At 41.7% G+C, this 21,178-nt stretch overlaps 1 protein-coding gene across 2 annotated transcripts in view; it reads right to left on the bottom strand.

Moving 5' to 3' along the window:
• The window catches only part of PGPEP1L (pyroglutamyl-peptidase I like), a 26,541-nt gene extending 5,363 nt beyond the window's left edge, over positions 1-21,178 (bottom strand). The window contains exons 1-5 of one of the 2 annotated variants that reach the window (XM_075133202.1): positions 20,888-21,178; positions 18,257-18,309; positions 5,829-5,945; positions 3,153-3,382; positions 2,021-2,195 (exon numbers count right to left, since the gene is read on the bottom strand). In XM_075133202.1, coding sequence (XP_074989303.1) covers positions 2,027-2,195; positions 3,153-3,382; positions 5,829-5,945; positions 18,257-18,309; positions 20,888-20,921 — 603 coding nt within the window. In that variant the 5' untranslated portion in view covers positions 20,922-21,178 and the 3' untranslated portion in view covers positions 2,021-2,026. Of the gene's footprint in view, positions 1-2,020; positions 2,196-3,152; positions 3,383-5,828; positions 5,946-18,256; positions 18,310-20,887 lie in introns of those variants that run through there. The other variant, XM_048865753.2, reaches the window with a different exon arrangement.

The following is a 21,178-nucleotide window of genomic DNA, read 5'->3' as shown; positions in this document are numbered from 1 at the left end:
GTCTAATTATCAACCAGTACCTAAGTGCATTTTCTACTAAGACTATGAAAAAGGTTATGGCAAGACAGCTGTTGGTATCTTCATGCTTTTGACTCATTTGACCCTTGTAATTCAGGGTTTACAACACAAAGACTGCATTTAATGGCATGATAATCATAGCTTGGAGTTGGATAAAGATCAGGTCTCTGTGCTGATACATCTATCTGCTGTCTTTGTCACTGAGGAGGTGTTGATATGGTACTGGCTGAGAGGGCTGGCCTGCTTTTAGGTTGTTTCTATATCTTTCCTTTGGAGAAATCCCAGAGGGTCCAATTGGGTGATTCCTCTCCTGCCCCAATGGCTGTTTCTTGAAGGGTATGTCATGGCTGTTTGGTCTCCCCTCTTATTCAGCGTGTATGTGAAGCCATTAGTGAGGTTACCATGGAGAATATGGGCTGAGCTGCTTTGAGTGCAACAGTGACACCCTACTTCATGCCTCTGTCCTGTCCAGTCCAGAGAGTGTAGTATGGAAGTGTATTTTAACGTGTTTGCCTGTGCGTGAGACATGGATGAGAGCAGTGAAAGGATTTGGCTGAAAGCATGTCACTGTTGGTTACCAAGGGATCTGCTTTGATTTCCAGCTGCTTTTGATGATCTAAGGGCAGCAATGACCAAGACTCCTCTTTCCATCCATGTAGCTAAGAGGTCATTCTTTCCTCTTGCGTGCAGATCGTCTTACCATGATCTGGTGTGAGACTGGATTCCAGCAATGCTTGTCTTGAGAAATGACCCCTTTAAATCCATCCAGAAGCTGAAACTAGAGTAGAATGCAGCAGCTTGCTTTTTAAATGGGATTGTCTGCCATGACAACGCATGCAGCCCTGGTGTTGCCTTTGCTCCATGAGTTGCCCTTCCTGTGGGAATGTAAGCTGTTGGGTTTTGATCTATAAAGCCCTGAATGGCCTGGGACCATCTGACCTCAAAGTCTCTTTCCCCCATGCTATACTATGTATAAGTTTTTTCATTTACAGCATGGACACCTAGAGCATGGGGTAAGTGTTCTTTTCTTGTGATTGAAATCCAGTTTAATAACGGTGGTGGTGGTTGTTGCCAAATTGGAAAAATCCATTTTCGGTTGTAATCCCTAATTCATCAGAAGACGTTTAGAGTCTGCTTTGATGCGGAGGCACACAATACCAGCAATGAATGATACCATCTCCATTGTGCCAAAAGACAGCTCTCTCCCTAAAAACACGCTGACTAAGCCTTTCAAAGGTGCTTCCTGCTAATGCATCCTGAAAGCAAATGCAAGGGTCACTGCTGAAAAGCTCTGTGAGTTTTTGAGGAGGGGACAGTAGTTTGGCACATAAAGGTAAACTGCTGTGCGTGTGTGTGTGTGTGAGGGAGGGGTGATTTTAAAGGTCCACAAGATGGGAGCATTGCATGTGATTCTCATCCACAAATGAGAGCTTTTGTATGGCTGATCTATTCTTCTGGGCTTCAGGGGAAAAATTCTCCCTTGTGTGTATATGAAGTTGTAATTTTGTATGGTTGTAATCATGCACATCACCTCAGTTTTTTTATGTAAGCTGTATGAAGTCTACCTGCATATCTGACATCAGGAACAAACTTTCAACGTGCTTTTTAAAGCACTTCGTATCTTGACATTTCATTTCCCAAGTCTTTGGGGTTTGGGCAAGGTAGCCTTTTAAATACCATTTTCTTGAGACTTTTCCTTGTATACTAAATCAGAAGTAAATTTGTTACCATTAGCAAGATAAATCACCAATCACTGGTGTTCCCTTAAAAGATTGTTTACATTTCTTCCTTTGTTTGTAATTTGTTTTACTTTCAAGTTTTTTATGTAATGAAAAAATGGCTAAAATAAAGTTATTGTAGGATTTTAGAACATATTTTAATTCCCCCCTCCCATGCTATGTAATTTTTGGGTTTGTTTTATTTTAAATCTTAAGGGTTGCCTCAGAGGAAGGTAAAATAATTTTACTGTATTCTGAGAAACTTGCCTGTCTTCTGTAAACCATCCTTTTTATTCATTCTTTTCCCCACACTGCTTTAACATCTCTAAGATAATTATTCGTAGTGCTCTTCCTAGAAAGTCTGCTGTTACCAATTTGGATAATGGCGGCACATGTATAAAAGCTGCTCTTCCATTACCATAATACAGAGAGGTATAATAGGTATAATCACAGATGTACCTATGACATTTAAAAAAAAAAAAAGCAGAATTAAGGAAAGCAAAACTTCTATTGAATTAAACACAGTTTAAGCAGTTAAGCCAGATTTGGTTTATGTGCTTTGTATTAGAAAAAATGGAAATTAAAAAAAAAACCCCAAACAGTTGAGAAACAAACATTCCTTGAGTGTTGGCTTGATTTGATGGGCATCCACTCAATAGCTACTGCAAAATAAAAATCCTTATACATGCGTTGTTTTGTGAGATCTCATAAACTAAATTAGATAGGAAAATTACCCAACTGTGTATACACACACACACTCTATAGCCCCACTTCCCACCCCCCTACATAAAAGTAGCACAATTTCAAAAAATGTTGTATGTGTAAGATACTTCCTGGATAAATTCTTCCCTTTTCTTATATCACATCACTCCGAGACCCAAACAGTCTGAAAATAAAAACAAACTAATTTTGACCTTCAAGAATCCTCGTTTTTGTTTGTTGTTTTAAAGATTGGTTAAAGAATCACATTAAAAAAATGTAGTTGCCCTAGACACCTTTTTTTTTTTTTTTTTTTAAGAAAAAAAGTTTTAAAATCAATTTGTTTACTGTGAAGGCTGCTCGTTCACCTTTTGTGCTTCTCTCGCTCCGTTTGGACAATGAAAGTGGATTGAAGTCAGTGGCTAGTCAGAATCACTTTCTCATTATCTTGCACAGTGCTGAAAAATTTGAGTCACTGTCATATTTTGTTTTAAAAATCGTTTCTACTGGAATTTACAAATTTAAAGAAACATTTCTATTGGCCTTACTTTTTGTGCAAATCTTCAGTCTAAATTTTCAGTCCCTCGTGTCCTTTTCACGCCTGTGACTGTTAACTTTAAGTAGATATATGTATTGGTGGGGGAGCAAGTCCTTGTAATGATTCTTGAAGGTGAAATGAGCTGCTTTAATTTCCTCTCCCACTAATAATGTGTTTACCTTCCTGCATCTCTGGAAAAGATGACATCAATCCCTTCCACCGAAATGTTTTTCCAGAGAGTTTTCATATTAATTGTAGACTCAATCCTTTCTGGGCCATCTAACAGACAACAGCCATCTTCTGGGCAAAAACCACAAACATCCATCTCTTTGTAGCCTTTGTTCTTCCCACACTGTTCAAGGATGATGATCGCTTTGGAGGATGAAGTGAGTCCGATGTGAACAGTAAGCTGTTTTTTTGCCCCCACCAGAGTGAATTACAGGAAATGAAAATGACAGACCTGTTTTTAAAAACATCCAGTGCAATAGCGCCAAGCAGTTTATGAAATACCAGCTCCAAGGTGGAGTGTCTTGCTTATAGCTCCTCTTTACAGAAAACTTAGATAACCCTTTGTAATGTAGAACAAAATTGGACTTTTGTTTGTTTTATCTAGCCAGATCAGGAATTCAGCACAAGGATACATGCAGCGTTCTTTTGTAACTTACAGCGGTTCTTTCCACTGTTCTGCATATAGCGCCATTGTTAAAAGCTAAACTATTCCCTCATTAGTATGTGCATTAAGTTGCACCAATTTTCATCATAAAGCTTTAGTTGATACTTTAAACTGCACCTCCCCAATCCTGTCTGACATTCACATTGTGTAACACTTTTGGGGAGGTTTTAAAGACCCACTCCAGATGATATTGCCCTCAGGACAAAGAATCCTCTTAATCAAGCTATCAAAGTCAGCAGCTTCTTATTCCAGATAAGTAGTTTTCCCAGTTAAGCAAAGAAGGATTTTTTTAAAAGCCTCATTTTAAAATGACAAAAACTCTATTGGATGAAAATGCTGCAATAAGAGATACTTCCTGTACTTCAGCTATATTTCTTCTTTTAGAGCTTAAATCCTGAGTTTCTTGCACACCCAAAACTTCATTAAGTAAAAAGTTTTGGATGTACAAGGATTGCAAGATTTAGCCCCAAATCTGTGTTTATCAATGGGTTGTAGGTCAAGACTATTTATTTTATAGTTAAGCACCATATATATTTTATACCATGCTCATCACTATATGTAAGTTCCATTTAATCACTTGATACCAGATAAATGCGTCTCTATTAGGCAGAAGTTATTTATGTTCCTAATTCTCATTAAGTGCTCCTGATTTAAAAATTTGCCTACTGAGAGGAACATGCCTTAGTGTGGTAAAATAGACATTTCATAACTATAAAAAAATTACAACTTTACCAGTCCATGTAATACCCCAAGATTCAATAATGAACTATTTTTTGTTTTCTAAATTTTTTTTTGAAAAGTGTAAATATTTTTTCCTAGCAGTGATATGTATACAGCTGATTCAAATTTATTCCACAAAAACATTGTTAAAAAGCCTGACATTCTGTGTTGATCTCATTTCCTTTTATAAGAGGAAGATTTTTTTTTATGGGGATTCAATAAAAACCAAATTGAACAGTTGCCCAAAATGTATCTAAGGAGCGTACATTCACCTCTTGAATAATAGCTGTTTCTTTAAACTTCTCAAACATTCATGTGGTAGATTTCTTACACTGATATGTAGTGAGTAAATGGTTAGCAGTCATCCTATCCTAGAAGGCTACACACTTGTGTCCTGATGATGAGCATCATCTAAGAACCTAGATAGATGACTAGGTACTATAGATGTTTGTTTGGCCCGTAAAAGGCTCTCTTCAGCTGTCATCTGATTGCTGTGAAGGAACCAAAGGAGGTCTGTATCTCTGCACCACCCCCATCTAAACTAGATACAGGAGAGAAATATTCCTCCAACACCCATGCTTTCTCAGATGTGCATCCAAAATCTCCCCATGTATTTTTCCATGTTTGTTTTTCTGAGCTTAATTTAGTTACTGTCACAGAATCCAGCACTTCACCCCTTTTGCTCTTTGCCCAGAGTTACGTTGGCTTTGTTCACACATTCAGCTACCTCTGTTACAGTTCACACTCCTATAAACAGGCACTGAGTCCATCCATGGTCTGGCTAACGTTCACTTTTGGGTGATTGTCTAATGGCCCTTTCCCTCCATCAGATCCTTGTTGAGAGCTGCCAGGAGCCATTCTAGCGACTGAATGACTTCTTTTGGGAAAGGCCCTCCTCATGAAGATTATAAGCATCACTATTTCCAGTGGTGTAGATCACCAGTGGCTCATGAAGTCTTTGGTGATGGTCCACAGAATGATTCTCATATTGTTTCACTCAGTAGGAGGTTGGGAGAAGAAAGTGAGATCACGTAAGGGCTCTGTCTCTGATGAAGTGGTTCACAGAATGAAAAATATAGAGAATCCTTGGCACTAATATTCTTGGTGGCTGTACTATGAAAACACTCCACAGCATTGTCCTTCAAAGACCTGATTGTCCATTTTGTCCCTCTCAGAGGGACAAAATTATATTCCATTGCTCACTATCACTTCAGGTGGTTGAAAGATATTACCCTTTGTTTTGTGTGCTGAAAAGAGGGAGAGATTTTTAAAGTTCAAATAGATTTCTCTGGTCCATCTACCCTACTTCTTGGCACACGCTCAGGAGTTCTATCCTCCTTTTCTATCCTATTTTCTGACTATATCTAGTGCACAAGCTGTATCCACCTTCTGAACAGAGACTGTATTATTTGGTTCAATTTTAATTTAACCGAAAGAATTCAGCTATATAATGATCACTCACTAGTGGTTGAAGAGTCCCCCATATCTTGCAGACAAGCTCCTTTGCTTTTCGGTAAGCCACTGGCAGTTGCATGATGTGTAGGTCTATGTTTTCACCAAGGCCTAACTTGGACATCTCCTGTATGTAGAAAGAAGCAACACAGGCTTGTAAAAGCATTAGATTGTCTCAAAGGGTGATGTGAAAAATCAGACTTCAGTCCAATTCAGAGAGTACATTGCAATGCAACATAGCTACCCTAGCAGTTTCCAAATAGTCCATAGAGATGGCTGGTCACGTTGTTAGTTTTTCTCCTTGTTTCCAGTGGCTAAATCACTTTAAAAGAAGCTAAAATATGTCAAATATTTTCCTGTCGTCACTTTTTCAGGTAAGCCATTGATTTTTTGCCAAAGAGATGTTTGATTATCAGGGGGAAGGGAGATGGTTCACACAATCAATGCTAGGAAAGTTGTCCGTGAGACAGTGTCTCTCTCAAGATGTCCACCTTATGAAAAATGTTTTATAAACCTTGATATAACTAACACTGTCCTGTCGAAGGACTCAAGAGCCAAACTTACACTTCTGCTGAGACATGCATCATACAAAATTCCCATGAGGATACCTAGTTCAATTTCTGCCAAGGCAGCATGCACCCTTATGCTGTTTTCTAGGGCTCATTCTAGTTTTAGGTGCTTTGGACAAAGAGGAATTCCCACACTCTTGACAGGGAAAAGGGTTGACAGTGGGAAATATCCCTGCTTTATATGCAGCTTCATTTTATTAACAGCAGGGAGTTGTAATCAAATAGGCTGTGAGAGGTGGCCATATTTGTTGTTTGATTACTTATTTCAGGCTTGGTGATTTCATCAGTGCAAGGAACCCCAGCTGTAATGGACAAGTTTTCTCTGTACCGTGGAACATCTGCCTAGCTGCCCTAGGGGGTTCCTCAATACAGGGAAATGCTACTTACTGGGATGGGATTCTCCTCTTGCTTTGCCTATAAAAGACATGAACCCCCACACTTTCCCTGAAGAATTTGGTTTCTTGCTCTGGGTTTGGGGTGGGAGAAATAATGCCACCATCTAAAAAGCCAGATTGGAGGAGGGACCAGCCAACCACCCTCAGAAGACAAAATGAGGGAATCATCATTGAAAGGGGCATCCAGAAGATTCATAAGGATTCATAGGTTATAAGGGCAGAAGGGACCATTATGATTATCCAGTCTGACTTCCTGTACTACGCAGGTCATAGGACTTCCCTGAATTAATTCCTGTTGGAAGCAGAAGCATGTATTTTAGCAAAACATCGATCTTGATTTAAAAATTGCCACTGATGGAGAGTCCACCCTGATCCTTGGTAAGTTGTTTCAATGGTTAACGGATGAATCATGGGGGGATTCTGGTCAGGACAGTAGGGCTTAAGGGCAAGGGAGCAGGGGAGTGGTTGGTAAGCCATGAGGTAGATCTGCTGTGGGAAGCAGGCATCTGCAGAAGGAATCTGGTGTGTGTTAGGGAAGGGTCTGGTGGGAAACTAGGTGAGTACTGGGGAAGGGGCACGGTGGGATCGCATCTCGGTGCCTTTAAGGGAAAGCGGACCTGTTTCTCACTAGGGACACTTGCATGGAAGGAGCCCAGGTCTAAACTCTGTGGACTGGGAAATTTGCCCTTGAACACTGGCTTCCTAAATAAACTGTTCCAATTTTCTTGTCAGCGGAAACATTGATTAGCTGTGCTCAATAAACTATGTGACACGAGCAAGGAAACAATGCCTGTGGGGAAGTAAACACATTTGGAGAACACTGCCAGCCTTTTTTCCTCTGGGCACTGACAGTCTTTGAGAGGCCGTTGCATCATCTTTGCTTAAGAATGCAGTGCTGTGTCTCTGCTTCCAAAAACATAAAACCCGAGCCAATTTACGATTAGCATTTTATATTTTAAAGCATATTTAGTTTGAATATTTAATGAGATTTTTTCCTCTTTTAACTGCAAGGCCTTGGTAATGTGACTGACTGTAACTTCTCTGTAGGACGTGGGGACCAAAAATAAACGTTAAAGCTGCTGCTGTCATTCACCTCTTGAACTCTTAGTTTGAATTGTAACTGACTAGGCCAAATTCATTTCTGGTATTGCTCCATCTCTATCAATGGCGACACACGCAGGGGTGAATTTGGCCCGTAGTTTATACAGGAGGAATTCTGATTAGCCGCAAAGTGTTGAAGGCTGCATCAGGGACAGAAAGGAAGATACAATCTCTGTTAGATCCTAAATAATTTAATATTATTATCTTTATTTAGGCTGATCTACATTACAGATTTAGGTTGACATAAGCCGCTTTTCGTCAACCTATCTGTGCATGATTCTACGCCCAAATTGCTCTGGATGACGCACGCGTCCTGTCATGGCAATGCAATAAAACCACCTCCCCAAACAGTGTGGAGCCATGGTCAACCTCCTGAGGATAGCACAGAGCTACTGTAGGCGCTGTATGACCTGTGTCGACCCCAACAGTCCTCCAGCAGCTGTCCCAGAATGCCACATTCCCTGCAACATGAACCGCACTGGTCTCTGTTGTAAACTCCACTGCCCTGGAGTCATGGAGACTGGAAGCTATCCCCATGTCTCCTTTCAAACCTCCTGCTTGTTTTTAAAATGCCTTTTCCTGATCGCCCAGAGTGGCAAGCACACCTAGCCTCTCTTCCTTTTTCTGTGTAACCGTCCAGCCAGCCATGCTGGCTGCATGCAATCCTGCCCCAGGGGTAGATAGGAGGTATTGGATCTCCTGGGCCTGTGGTGAGAGGAAGCTGTGCAGGTGCAGCTATGGACCAGCCATAGTAACGAGGACATCTATGAGCAGATTGCGTGGAGGAGGCAGGCAAAGGAGTATGACAGGGATCAGCAGCACTGCTGCGTGAAAGCAAAGGAACTTGGCTAGGCGTACCACCAGGCCAGGGAGACCGATCAATCTCGTGCTGAGCCAGAGACCAGCCACTATTACAATAAACTGCACGTCCTACTTGGTGGAGACACCCTCAGCACAGCACCATGGATACCTCTGAGGAGCCCCAGACAGAGACTCCTGCTGTGAACAGTGAGGTGGAGGAAGAGACACGGCAGGAGGCTCCAGCCATATCACAAGCCAGGACCTGTTTGAGACTGCCCCAGTCTAGCCAGTCCCTCCAGGTGAGCATGGATGAGCCCAATGAAGGGGAAGGGACCTCAGGTAAGCGTTTGCATGCGTTTTTCCTTACAATGGTTAAATCTAGCAAAAGCACATTCAAGAGTCATTCTGCACCTGCTGAGCCGTGAGTGGAATCTTTCCTTGTGTTGTTGAGGTGGCCAGTGAATGGCTTCATGAGCCAGGGGAGCAAGGGATAGGCTGGGTCCCAGAATCACTATTGGCATTTCAATATTGCCAAAGGTAATCCACCACTCAGGAAAGAATGTCTCTGCTTGCAGATTTCTGAAAAGTCCTCTGCTGTTAAAGGTGCACACATCATTCACCTTCTCTGACAAGCTCATACTGATAGCAGTGAAGCATCCCCAGTAATCCACCAACGCTTGCATATCTGTACAAAAATAGCCCTTTCTGTTGATGTATTGTACGGCAAGGCAGGCAGGTGTCAAAATAGGGGTATGCGTGCCGTCAGTCACCACACCACGACTGGGGTCTCCATAGGTGCAAATCATCCACAACATCTTGCACATTGCAGAGAGTCACAGTCCTGCACAGCGGGAGACAATTAATGGCCCTACTCACTTGCCTGGCAATGGCCCCAAAGTTCCAAAATTGTTTCCCACTGACCAGTAGCAATCTGGCACTGCAGGCTTCCACAGTGTGATTGGCACTCACTTTTCTGCTGTCAGTGCAACTTTTCTTTTTCGTGTCCCTGGAGGGCTGGGTTGAGCATCTAGAGGTTCTGCAGCCACGGCCTGTCACCCCATACCTGCATTACAATGCAATCCCACCAGCCAGTGCTCATTTCGCAGGCCCAGAAGTACCACCGGCGTCCATGAACACCACCAGCAACCTTGAATTGTTTTTCACTGTGTCAGCAAATTCTCATCGAATAAATTGCCGTGTCCCCCGTTGATGTGGTACTTCCTGCAAGTCTGCAAATACGGGAGAATCGTGTCCTGTGCTTCCAATGTTTATGAGAATAGTGCAGAGCTCTGAGGGCTCCGTGCTTCTGTCAGAGATGAAATTTGTCCCACGGGGTGTGGTATTTTTTTTTTTTTTTAAATGCAGATATTATGGGATATGGACGGTATTAGGGGCTGGAGAAGTTGCATGCTGGGAACTTGACCCCTAGCTCCCAGAGATTCCTGGGTCGTTTCTATCCCACAACACATGGGGAAAATTTCCCCAAAAGCATTGTGCCAGATGGCAGCATGTGGCACACTGATACTACCCAGGGTGCACTGCACTTTTGCACTGACACAAGCATTCCAACTTTGGCTGTATGCCAATGTAACTTGTGTTGTCCAAAGTTTGTAGTATAGACGTGGCCTATTTCTGTATTACTATAGTTCCTTATAGCCCTAATCATGGACCATGGCCTCCATTATGCTAGGCATTGTCCAAACACAGAATAAAAAGACTGCCCCTGCCTCAAAGAGCTTACATCTCAGTATAGGACAAGAAACCACAAATGGATACTGACAGGGAGTACAAGGAAACAATGAGACGCTACTGATCAGCATGATAAGCTGTGGTAGCTGCACACCAACGGCTTAACTGTTTTCAAGTTTTTGTAGGCATTACCACAAAGGAACGTTTTAAGGAGGGCTTAGGAGGAGGATAATGAGGTTTGTGGATGTTCATGGGGAGCTCCTCCAAAGAGTGAGGAGCAGTGTTTGGTAGGGTGCTGTGTGATTAATGATCCCGGGGAGCATGGCCCAAACCTGCCAGAGTGCTGACTGTCCTATGAAACACCACGCTATAAGAATGGAGACAACAGTAATCTAGGAAGAACATGTGAGCTCAGGTGTAGCAATTATAAAATGGGTCAGCTTCTGGGTAAGCAGGTACCTTGAGCTTTAGAAACCACCTGATACTGTCATGGACCATAATTTGGAATACCCGGAAGTTCTTACATAATTAAATATTCACAGGGTGCTCTCCTAGCAGTTTATTCCTCAAATTCAATCTGTTTTCAAATAGAGAAGGATGTGCTGAGGTGTTATCCTCCAGATATTGACTTTTTTTTAGGAGGACACTAGTCATTGAGCAAACAAGGTACCAATTTGTAGGGCTACCTGTTTACTAAGGGCTTGTCTATATGAAAAGTTGCAGTACTTTAACTGAAGTTGTGACTTTTTAACGGACTTAGTGAAAGGGCAATGTGGACACTCTTATTTTGGTTTAAACCAGGCATAGTTTACTGTAAATCAACTAGAAACAGGCTTAAAATGAACTGAAATAAGCCACTTTTAATCTGGAATACAAGTACCTACACAAAGGTTTGCACCAGTTTAACAAAAAAAGTTTGTTTAAACCAGTACAAATTTATGTTCAGACAAGGCCAAAAGCAATATTGTAAGCCTTGTACAATATGGTTCCCAGAATTGGGCCAATTCCTGGTGACATGGACTAGATTTTTCTCAACGACATGCATGCATTTCTGTGCACAAAATTGGCAACAATGTAAGCATACAAATAGTCAGAGGGAGACAGGACAGTCAAGGTTAAGTTACTAGGTTCAATTCTTGATTCTGCCACAGGCTACCTATGTAACAGTGGACAAGTCACTTAACCTATCCTCTGCCTCAGTTCCCTGCCTGTAAAATGGGAATGATACTTCCTTACTCTACAGGGTTGCTATGAAGACAATAATCAATTAAATATTATGGGTCACATTAATATTATAGTGATGAGGACCAAATACATACTGTTATGATGGAGGTTGGGTGTGACGTGGTGAAGCTGGTGGGTGTAATATCCCTTCATTCAAAATAAATGTAAGAAGCTGTTAAGGTCCTTTTTTGGAATAAGTTAGTTGAAACAATACACAAGCCACATGCAAGGCTGGCCAGAGAGTGAGCTCTGTGGATGGAAGGTTTTGCTGGGTATTGTTTGATGGTGTGTATCTCTAAGTAGCAGCCAGAGAACAGGCAGAGAGAGGCCAAGCAGACAGCAAGAGACGCCCTGGAAACATAGCCTGAAGAGAAGGGAAATTTTGGGGCAGAGGACTGGCTGGAAAGAGGCTTGGAACCATGAACAAAAAAATTTCCCTACTGTTTGAGTCCTATTGTGTTTAAGGAAACAGGACTCCATCATCAACTTCTCCTAATGGAAACAACCCACAAAACTCCAAATATTGGCTAACTACTCAGGTCAAAAGGGGGTAACAGTACCTAGACAGATACGCAACTGCATTTTCATGCAGTCAGTTACCATGATTTCACACACATTTTAAAGTAATTGTTCATGCAGATTAGGCACAGAATCATGCTGGCGCTTTTGCACATGCGGTGTTATAAATGTATTGTGCTGGGGTAAGAATCAGGGAATTAAAATATATGTTTACCAAACACGTAAATAAATGTAAAAAGAGGTTTTTAAAGGGCTGCAGATCTACTTTCAGCTCCTCAGAATGTTTTATAAATAAAGGAAACCTGAAAAATTTAAATTAAAAACCCTTTAAAAATAGCTTTAAATTCTCTGTACCCATTCACTGAAGGATTTCAAAGCACTTTAAAAACATTAATTAAGCGCCACAAAAACCTTCTGAGGTAGATAAAATAACAGTCTCTTCACTGCTGGTTAAAGTGAGTCAGAGAGGTTAAATGACAAATTTCCTAAAATCACAGATTCAATAGCCGAGTAAAGAACAGGGCTTGAGGTCTGTGTCTCAGCCACCACTAGAAAAACTGGCTTTTAGAAATAGTTGACAATTTCCCTTTTCATGCAATCATAATAGACTAATTATGCTGAGTTTTGCCACTCTGTTTAGGCTTGAGTCCTGTTATCTAGTTGGGACACTGATCTTGATTGTGCATTCCCCTGATTTATTTATTGGTTGTTGTCACATGGCAGACACCTGACCTTGTTTGAAGGAGAGTTAGAAACAGGGTCAGGTGGAGGGGACTAGGTGGGTCTATAGTATGAAGTAAATAATTCAAGTCATTTGTGATTCTGAGGGAACTGTGAATGACACTGAGCAGCCAAATTGTCAATCACTGACTGCAGTGGTGTTGTAGTCATGCTGGTCCCAAGATATTAGAGAGACAAGTTGAGTGAGGTCCTATCTTTGATTGGACCAACTTCAGTTGGTGAAAGAAACAAGCTTTCTGAGCTTTCACAGAGCTCTTCTTCAGGTCTGGCAAAGATAGTACCTCACCCACCGTATCTCTCTGCAGTCACTGACTGTAATTTGCCAGCTGATCTGAGGTAAATATATTGTGTGTGTTGCTTTCCCATAAAGTGAGAATTATGCTCCACGTTTCAAGAGCTAAAAGTTGCTGCTGCACTTTCATGCATATTTTAAGAGGGTATTTCAGGTGACTGGAGTTATAAGAGCCATGGAAGACTTTACAAAGACAGGTTTCTAAAAGGAAAGCTCAGTCTTTCCAGCACTAGTCAACCGTGCCAGGCCCTGTGTTTAGTAAAAACTTTAAAGCATTTCTCAGTGACCCTGAATTGATAGAACCACTTATATCTTCACTTCCTTTTGATTTGTCCTTTCCCTCTAAGTACTAAAGCGGTGTATTTTCTGAAGACTGGGACATCTAGGGATGCAACTCCCAGTAATGTTGATGGATGCCTTGCGTGTGTATCTTCTTGGGCTGAGATGTGAACTCATGCTAATGCAAACATGGCAGGTATTCGTCACATGCTATGTGTATTTTATTTATATCACAAAATAGGCAATCAAATGCAGTGTTTTACCAACTAGGAAAGCAAAATCCTTTTAGATGTCTCGTGAGCGCCTCCTGACAGCTGAGTGCAAACCTGCCCCTTCTCTCTGCTCCCGGTCCCCTCTGTTGGCTGTTGCCCTTGTCAGGCGGGTCTTCAGTGGCTCAACCTAGGAAGGAACCACTTCCAGGGTAAAAAGTCCTGTCCCTGTGCCCTTGTTAATGTCTTTAGCCTTGTCTCTGGGCTCAGACCTCAGTACCTTCTGGGCTCGCTTTAAGTCCATGCCTGTACTGGTACAGAGCATTGCCCCCAGGACTTTCTCCCTGATGACTTTGTCCTCAGCAGTTCTCTGGTGTTCTGTACAAATTCTACCCCCTTTCTCAGACCTTTAATATTCAGTCTTATCCCTTGGGCTTAAGCTGCTTCCCCAGCAGCCGGGGGAGGAAGGGGGGACACCAGGTCCCAACTCCAGGGACCCTACAAATAGCAACTACCTGCTGCTTTCTTTAATAGTTGCTGCTGCGGCATTCCCCGGACTGCTTCCCATGTAGCTCCTTCCTCTTCACCCTTATCTCAGGGCTGATGTTCCTCACTCCTCTTCTCCCTCACCAAATGCCAATGCCACCAGAACCCAACTGCTGATTTTTCCCTGGACCTCCAGCATCAATCAAGAAGCACCCTTTCTTACTCCTCTGGTCCCAGCCCGGAACTGACTAGCTCAAGCCCTGCAGCCTTTTAACTATGCCTGCTGTACTCTGATTGGCTGCTTCCTTGCAGCCTTTCTAGGCAGGCCTGGAGGACTTACCTTCACTGGTCCTTTCCTGGGTGGGGTATGGGGTGTCTCTTTCCAGGACAGTATGAATGAGTTCAGAGCCTGGTAGCAGTCATGGACCTAGACTGGCTTGTTCATTCTTGTGTTCTGGCTTCTCAGGATGGCAAAAAAGGGGAATTCAGCCTAGTCACTGAAAACAGAGGCACTGTCCTCCAAATGACCCTCCCCACATTTGTGTGCCCGACTAATGCTTTGAAATAACAGAAGGAAAGACTGCTCTCAATGGATCCATGAGGTTGGGATGGGGGAGTGTATCCTACAGCTAGCAAGAAGAGTTCAGTAATCGTATGTGGAAGAGCAAAGTACCTGCCACTCCCTGAGGAGAGAGGTTTGAAGCTGCCAACCTGAGATGGAGTGCCTGGCAGCTGGAAGCAGGATTTTAAGAGGAAAGGTCTGGCTCAAGGGAGAGAAGTCTTTGTTCCCAGGATGAGAGGAATCTGCCTATAATCCTCCATGCTGAAGAGTACTGAGGGTGAAACTGCATCGATGCTTTTTGGTTCTGTGATTGCTGCCCTGCTCCTGCAGGAACTGGGGAGCAAGCTGAACTCTGACCTACAGATCGGTGGCTGCTGGGACTGCCACGTCATTCAGACTTTTTACACAAGCCCTGATGCTGAGAGTGTTTGGGGCGTGCCAACTAGTTCTAGATAGACAGCCAGCCTGAATGGATGTGGTCAGTAAAGCTACTACTACTATACAGTCCTGGGTGTGTTAATGGTTGGTCCTCTGGGGTGGTAGGATTGCCTCGCATCACTTAGTGATCCACACACAGACCCCCAGTCAACTTAGAATCGCGGCTGAAAAGCTCCACATGGAGGGCCAAATCCTGCCTTATTCCAGTCAAATTCCCATGGTCTTCAACAGGTTTTCAGTGTAAATAAGGAGAGCAGGATTTGGCCCAGTTCTCCTTGACTAGAAGGAGGGTGCCTGTAATGTCAGTCCTTGGTGGCAGTGGGTCTAGAAGAGGAATGTGGAGGATTGTGTAAGGAGTAGCAGGAGCTCAGACCAACCAAATGTACATGCCAAATTCTGCTAACTTTAGCTTGTGTGTGTAGGCCTCCTGAAGACCCCAGGACTACTCGTCTGACCAAGGCAAGTGGAATTTGGCCCCATATTGCTATTTAAGTGCAGGCCAGCCAGAACAACCCACTGGTCTATCAAAGTTCCAGACTCTTCCTGTTTTTCTGTTCTCTCCATCATCTGGATTTTGCTTCTTTGCACCACAATGGAATCAGAAATCAAGGCAGTATCTCCAACACAAGCAGAAACTAATCCCACATACAGGGTGTTGGAGCTGAGAGAAGGGGATTTGATCCCTGTGCACTGTGACGTAGGTATTTTTAATTATAGAATGTTTTAGCTATCGTTACATAATTTCCTGGCACAGAAGGCACATGACATGTTACAAAAACTTGTTTCATCAGCGTGTTCTGGCATTAGGCTGTTCTGCTTGCAGATAAAGAACGTGTTTTATTTTCAACCAGCATAAGATGATACGGTGTCTAAAATTAGGACCAATGGAAATCAGTTGGTGATGACCAAGCGTATTGTCAAGTGATAAATATTTGTGGTTTGGGGTGTATGTCAAGCTCGGGTTGGGATAACTTATAGGCCTCCTGATATGCTTGGGGTACTGAAAGGTACAATAGAAGTGTTTGTTCTGCTTTTAGTAGCCTACACGGATTGGATTACCTACCTTCTCATCACTTCACTGAATGCCTAATGGATTTCTTCTTCCAAACGCTAAGATCCCCCTCCAGTGTTGATCTGTGTCCCCATCCCCTGCTCTCTCCTGTACACATTTGTTAAAGACAAATGTATTCCTAGAGGAGTTGGTTTCTGGTTTGATCCTGGGGAAAATTTGCCAACCGGGAGTATCTCAATAATCTTGGCTTTACTGCACTTCAATTTAATTAAAGTCAAATCTTCAATAGCTATCATTAGAGCTTGCATAAAGGATGTAATCTTGTAGCAGTGGACACTGCATCATCACCAAGTACAGTTATTATGGTGCACTAACGTCTTACTTCTGCTGTTCCTGTATTGGGTCCTAGTGTATTCAATGGTCTAGATGAATTTTGCACCTATCTTTCTCTTTTTCTTGTTTTCTTTATGGACATGTTTCAGCCATCCTAGCAGACCACGACCACCACCTCTGTTCATCATTCCCTGGGCTCCTCTCAGCCCTGCTGTGTACTCTCACCATTATTCTCTGCATCTTCTGCTTTTCTACTATCATCTGGAACCTGTTTTCCCCCTCAATCCCTCCACCTCATCCATTCTCCATCTCACTTCAAATCTCATTTTCATAATCTCTTTTCTACTTTGCAGTCCTGTCTGTCCATGTGACTCAGCAAAGTACGTTGATACAGCTTGTGTGAAAGACTTTTTCTTAGATTAATTGTACAAATAAATGCCCAAGGAGAGAAAGTGGAATTGGGGTGGGGTTGTGTGTTGAAAGCTGCAGCAGCCATTTTGTGTGTTACAAATTGCTGGAAATGGTCCTGAACAGAGATGACGCGTACACACACTCAGCAGAAATCTATAGCTGCTCCTGCTGCTCAGAAATACTTATGGCAGCCTTTAACCTTTTTGAGAGTGCTATGATACTAAAATACCCAACTAATAAATCATATAAAACCTGCTGCTGCAATACTGCAGTTTTCAAATATTATGGAATGGGCTGTTGTTTTACAGTTAGCCAAGTGCCCGCTTCTGAAATACGTCAAGTTCAGCCTCCCCTTATGTCTGAGTGCAACAACCTTAAATCAGATTTGAGGAAGTGAGGTAAACTCCCACCTGGATTTGGCTTGGTTTAACACCAGATGAGCCTTTTAAGTTATGCTTCTGAAATGTAATCAGAAATTTACCTGATTTGGGGAAATGGTGCTTGCCAGGAAATGTGGACTCCTCCAAATATTAATTGAAAACCACCTTTTTTTTTTTTTAACACCTGCAGTAGATTGATGAAATGATCAAATCTGGGTCTCCGCGACATGTGTTCAGATCTCCCATGTAGTTGGGGAGCAAAAAGGAGTTTCCAAAGCTCATCTTCCTTGGCTGTAGCAAGGTGGAATTCAGGGATGTTTTTGTTACAGACAGAGTCCAGCAATGGGAAAACCCATATCTGAATAATCTTGTTTTTCAGTATTAGCAGTGGAGGCTGGTAACAACTGAAAGTGGGAAGGCAAAGTTGAACAAAAAGGCACAGCTGGAGCCAAGGGACACTGCATGATCTTTGCTCATAGCTATGTGACACGACGGTGGGTAATGAGGATCCTCCACAGACTATTAGGGATTGTTGTAGTAAAGTGATTCTTTTCCAGTTTCTATAATTAAGGTGGTTGTGTGTATATATGCAGCATGTGTGTAAATATACAATTTTAGTTCAGTTCATTTAATATAACGAAATATAACAAACGTATTGCCTCTGCATTTTCTTTGATACTGGAAGGTGGTGTTCTGGCACCATAGCAAAAATATGTCCAGTTTTTAAATTCTTCAAGGCCAGGCTATTACTTAAAAGGCAGATTTAAAAACCTCAAAGCAAAATTAAGCATTATGAGTAATACTTGCATTTTCATCTTTTACTCATTCAGCAGTTTCTGCTTTTTCCTCTGCCCTTTTTTTTCTTTTTTGAGAGCGTATTACAATAGAACCAGCTTTGGGCTACGGACAAACAATGGAAGGAACAAAGTTACAGTCAAAGCATCCCCCTTTCTTGTTTCCTAAGTGGACCTGCATGAAAAACCTCTTCAGTTCTTACCTTCACTGCTTCCCAGCTAGAGTTAACAAGGTGTTGTCGAAAGGAACCAAAGCCTGAAACCAAAGAGAAGTGCTATTAAACTCTGCTCGAACTCTAATTACCATGAGTTGGATTATATGCCCAACCTATATGCACTCATATACTTGTTCTTTTTGACCTTGATATTCTTGGTTGTGGACTGAGTCGACCGGATGGACACAGCCTTTATAATACTTTCGGGAATTCTATTGTCTCCGTTTTTACAGAGAACACATGCATCCACTTAGGGCCTGATCCTGGAATGTTTACTAAGTAATTCCTTCTTAGGTGGCTAGTGTAATTGAAGTCAGTGGATATGTTGGAGCCAATAGAGCTACTCACACAATAGGAGACTCAGCCCCATCATTACCTACTACATCAGTGTCGAGTGATTTGAAATAGTTTTTAGAGGAAAAGGTGTTGAAATCAAATTGTGTTCTGTTCCATTTACTATCACTACAGAATCCTCATCGCTAGAGCTCATTGAAAAAGGTAAAGTATGTTTCACGATCATGTTTTAATCAATTTTCTTTTAAATGGTTTGCAAAAATTGCGTTGTTTTGGTAGGTAAAACCTCCCCCACTTTCTCTCACTTATGTTTTTTCCATGTGGAAAAGGTGGGGAAAAAAGTGAGAAAGTGAAAGAGGTTGCCCATTGAGATGAATGGACAGTTTTTTGAAAAAAGAGAAATTGATTTTTGTTTAAAATTTTGTCATCAAAAATGAAAAAATGACCACTTTTCATTTTGGTTGAAAAGGCATTTTGTCAGGAAAAACAGTTATTTGGAAAATTCCCCACTAGCTCTATTCATCCCACTCTCTGCATCCTCATCCCAAATCACATCAGATAGTATGCACTTGTGGATTGTAGGCAATGTCTTAGATCCTGGTCAGTGCAACAACTAATACAGATAAGCCTGTAAAGCTATTTTAATCCCCATTTTTTAAAGTGCATTGTTTTTTAAATTAACAAACCCCAATGAAAGAAAGAGTATCAAAAATGTAGTAAAATATCACAGAAGTGCATAAAATTTGTTGTTTTCGTCCCTAAAAAAGTATGTTACTTCTATGGAAACTATACAGCCTTAGCTATAGTATAAAGGCTGCAGTGACTCTGTTTAAAAAAACACAGATTTTTTTAGGCCACCTACTTGGTACACCTACCTTAAATTGCTTATAATATTTGTCTTTTCCTTTTCCCTTTCTTTTTTATTTTTCTTCCTTTTTTCCTTCCTACAAATATCTAATACTTTTTTAAAAATCATACTAAACTTTTGATCTCAACGATAACTTGTGGCAATGAGGTTCACATGCTTCACTGTCGTGTGTGTGTGTGGGGAGGGGGGGAAAAAGGACCCCCTTTCTTCCCAAAGAGGAAATATAGATCATTCCATGCTTGTTCCACTTCACTTCCAGTGAAGAATATAGTGGGACCAAGTCAGAGTGAAACTCTGTTTATAGTAAAATGTAAGTTCTGAACTGACTCACAATGCAATATGTAAATTACAGCTCTGGTCAGAAAGAACTATTGCTTCGGGTAAAGCTGTTTTATGAAAAGAAATCACTGTAAGAAGGCCTTACTGTACTGAAATAGTTAAGCCAACATAAAAATCAAATTGGATGAAATATTATTAGGTAGTTGATAATAAAGCTGCGAGCAGTGCCTGCAAGTTTATATTACAAGCAGGTGAAAAATGGGATTGAGGCACGCTATGATAATTCTCTATTATTACCTCTAAGTGGCACCTGTGCGTCTAACAGACACGTCGTTCTAAAGCTATTTCAACAAGTGGAGGAGTCTCTGCCTAAAAGACCATGTAAGGGGAAAAGCTAACTAGGAGCTCATCATGGGCAAATATGTTGATGTAGCTTCAGCCTCATCCCTACGTCCTCAGATGCCCTATAGTGGAAAATTATCCAGCAACTCACATGTCGAGCTACAGTGGGTAGCAGCATTTCTTAAGAGTTTTAACCTTTTAAAGCTCAAAAACCTCTGTAGTTGGTGGGTCTGCAGTTGTGATTCAGGATTACCTATAGCTAGAAAGAAAACTTTCAAATCTGATGCCTTGACCTGCATGCTCAGGTGTGCTTATTTGGTATATTTAATTTTAATGGTCTAGTTTAGCAGTGATGAGGCTGCTGTTCCTTTTGTGATTTTTCTCTTACCTTGCCGTGAAACTGAGACCCTGAAATTTGCCACGTGTTGTTCTAATTCTAGACCCTGATTATGTGCCGGCGTGATGCAACCTAGTTTTACTGCTTCAGAGCACCTTTTGGGTCAGGTTCATCTAACATTAGTTTATACTGCCGACAGCTTATACTGCCGACAGCTACACAACTGACAGGAGAAGATGTCAAAGATTTCTTTTTAAAAAGAGAGAGAAAGGGAACAACTAACCAAACTGGATGGCAATAAAGGGGCAGATATACATCTGATTTTCTTAGGAAGGCACAGCAGTGAGTTATTTTCCATTTGGAATTGTTACTGTGACCAGTTGCTACTGTATTTCCCTCCAGGGAACTGTTTATGACAAAGATCAGGCATGTGTGCATTCCATGTCTGGCTAAAAGAGGAAGCAAATTAAAAAAAATAATAATAAAATAAAAAACTTACCAGTCACAACCACAGTGTTGGAATTTGAATCCATAAAACATAGCTCCAGAACGTGAACTCTGGTAGTCTTTCAGTTCTAAACAACAGTATTGTAATTCATACATCTGTACTAATCTGCCTGATTTGGAACACCCTTTTTCCCCACTCCATTCTGAAACATGCAGGTTCCTATTGGACAGTGAAAGAGACTTCATCAGACTGAGACAAGTTTGGATTCATGTGACGGAGATGATTTGGGAATCACATAACTCTTTCAAAGTATAAATTATTATGTCTCTCTTTAGAAAGAGG

Source organism: Caretta caretta, chromosome 10 (assembly GCF_965140235.1).
Source record: "Caretta caretta isolate rCarCar2 chromosome 10, rCarCar1.hap1, whole genome shotgun sequence".
Lineage (NCBI taxonomy): Eukaryota > Metazoa > Chordata > Testudines > Cheloniidae > Caretta > Caretta caretta.
Note: the sequence above shows the minus strand (reverse complement) of the source record. Positions and strands in the feature narration are given on the sequence as shown.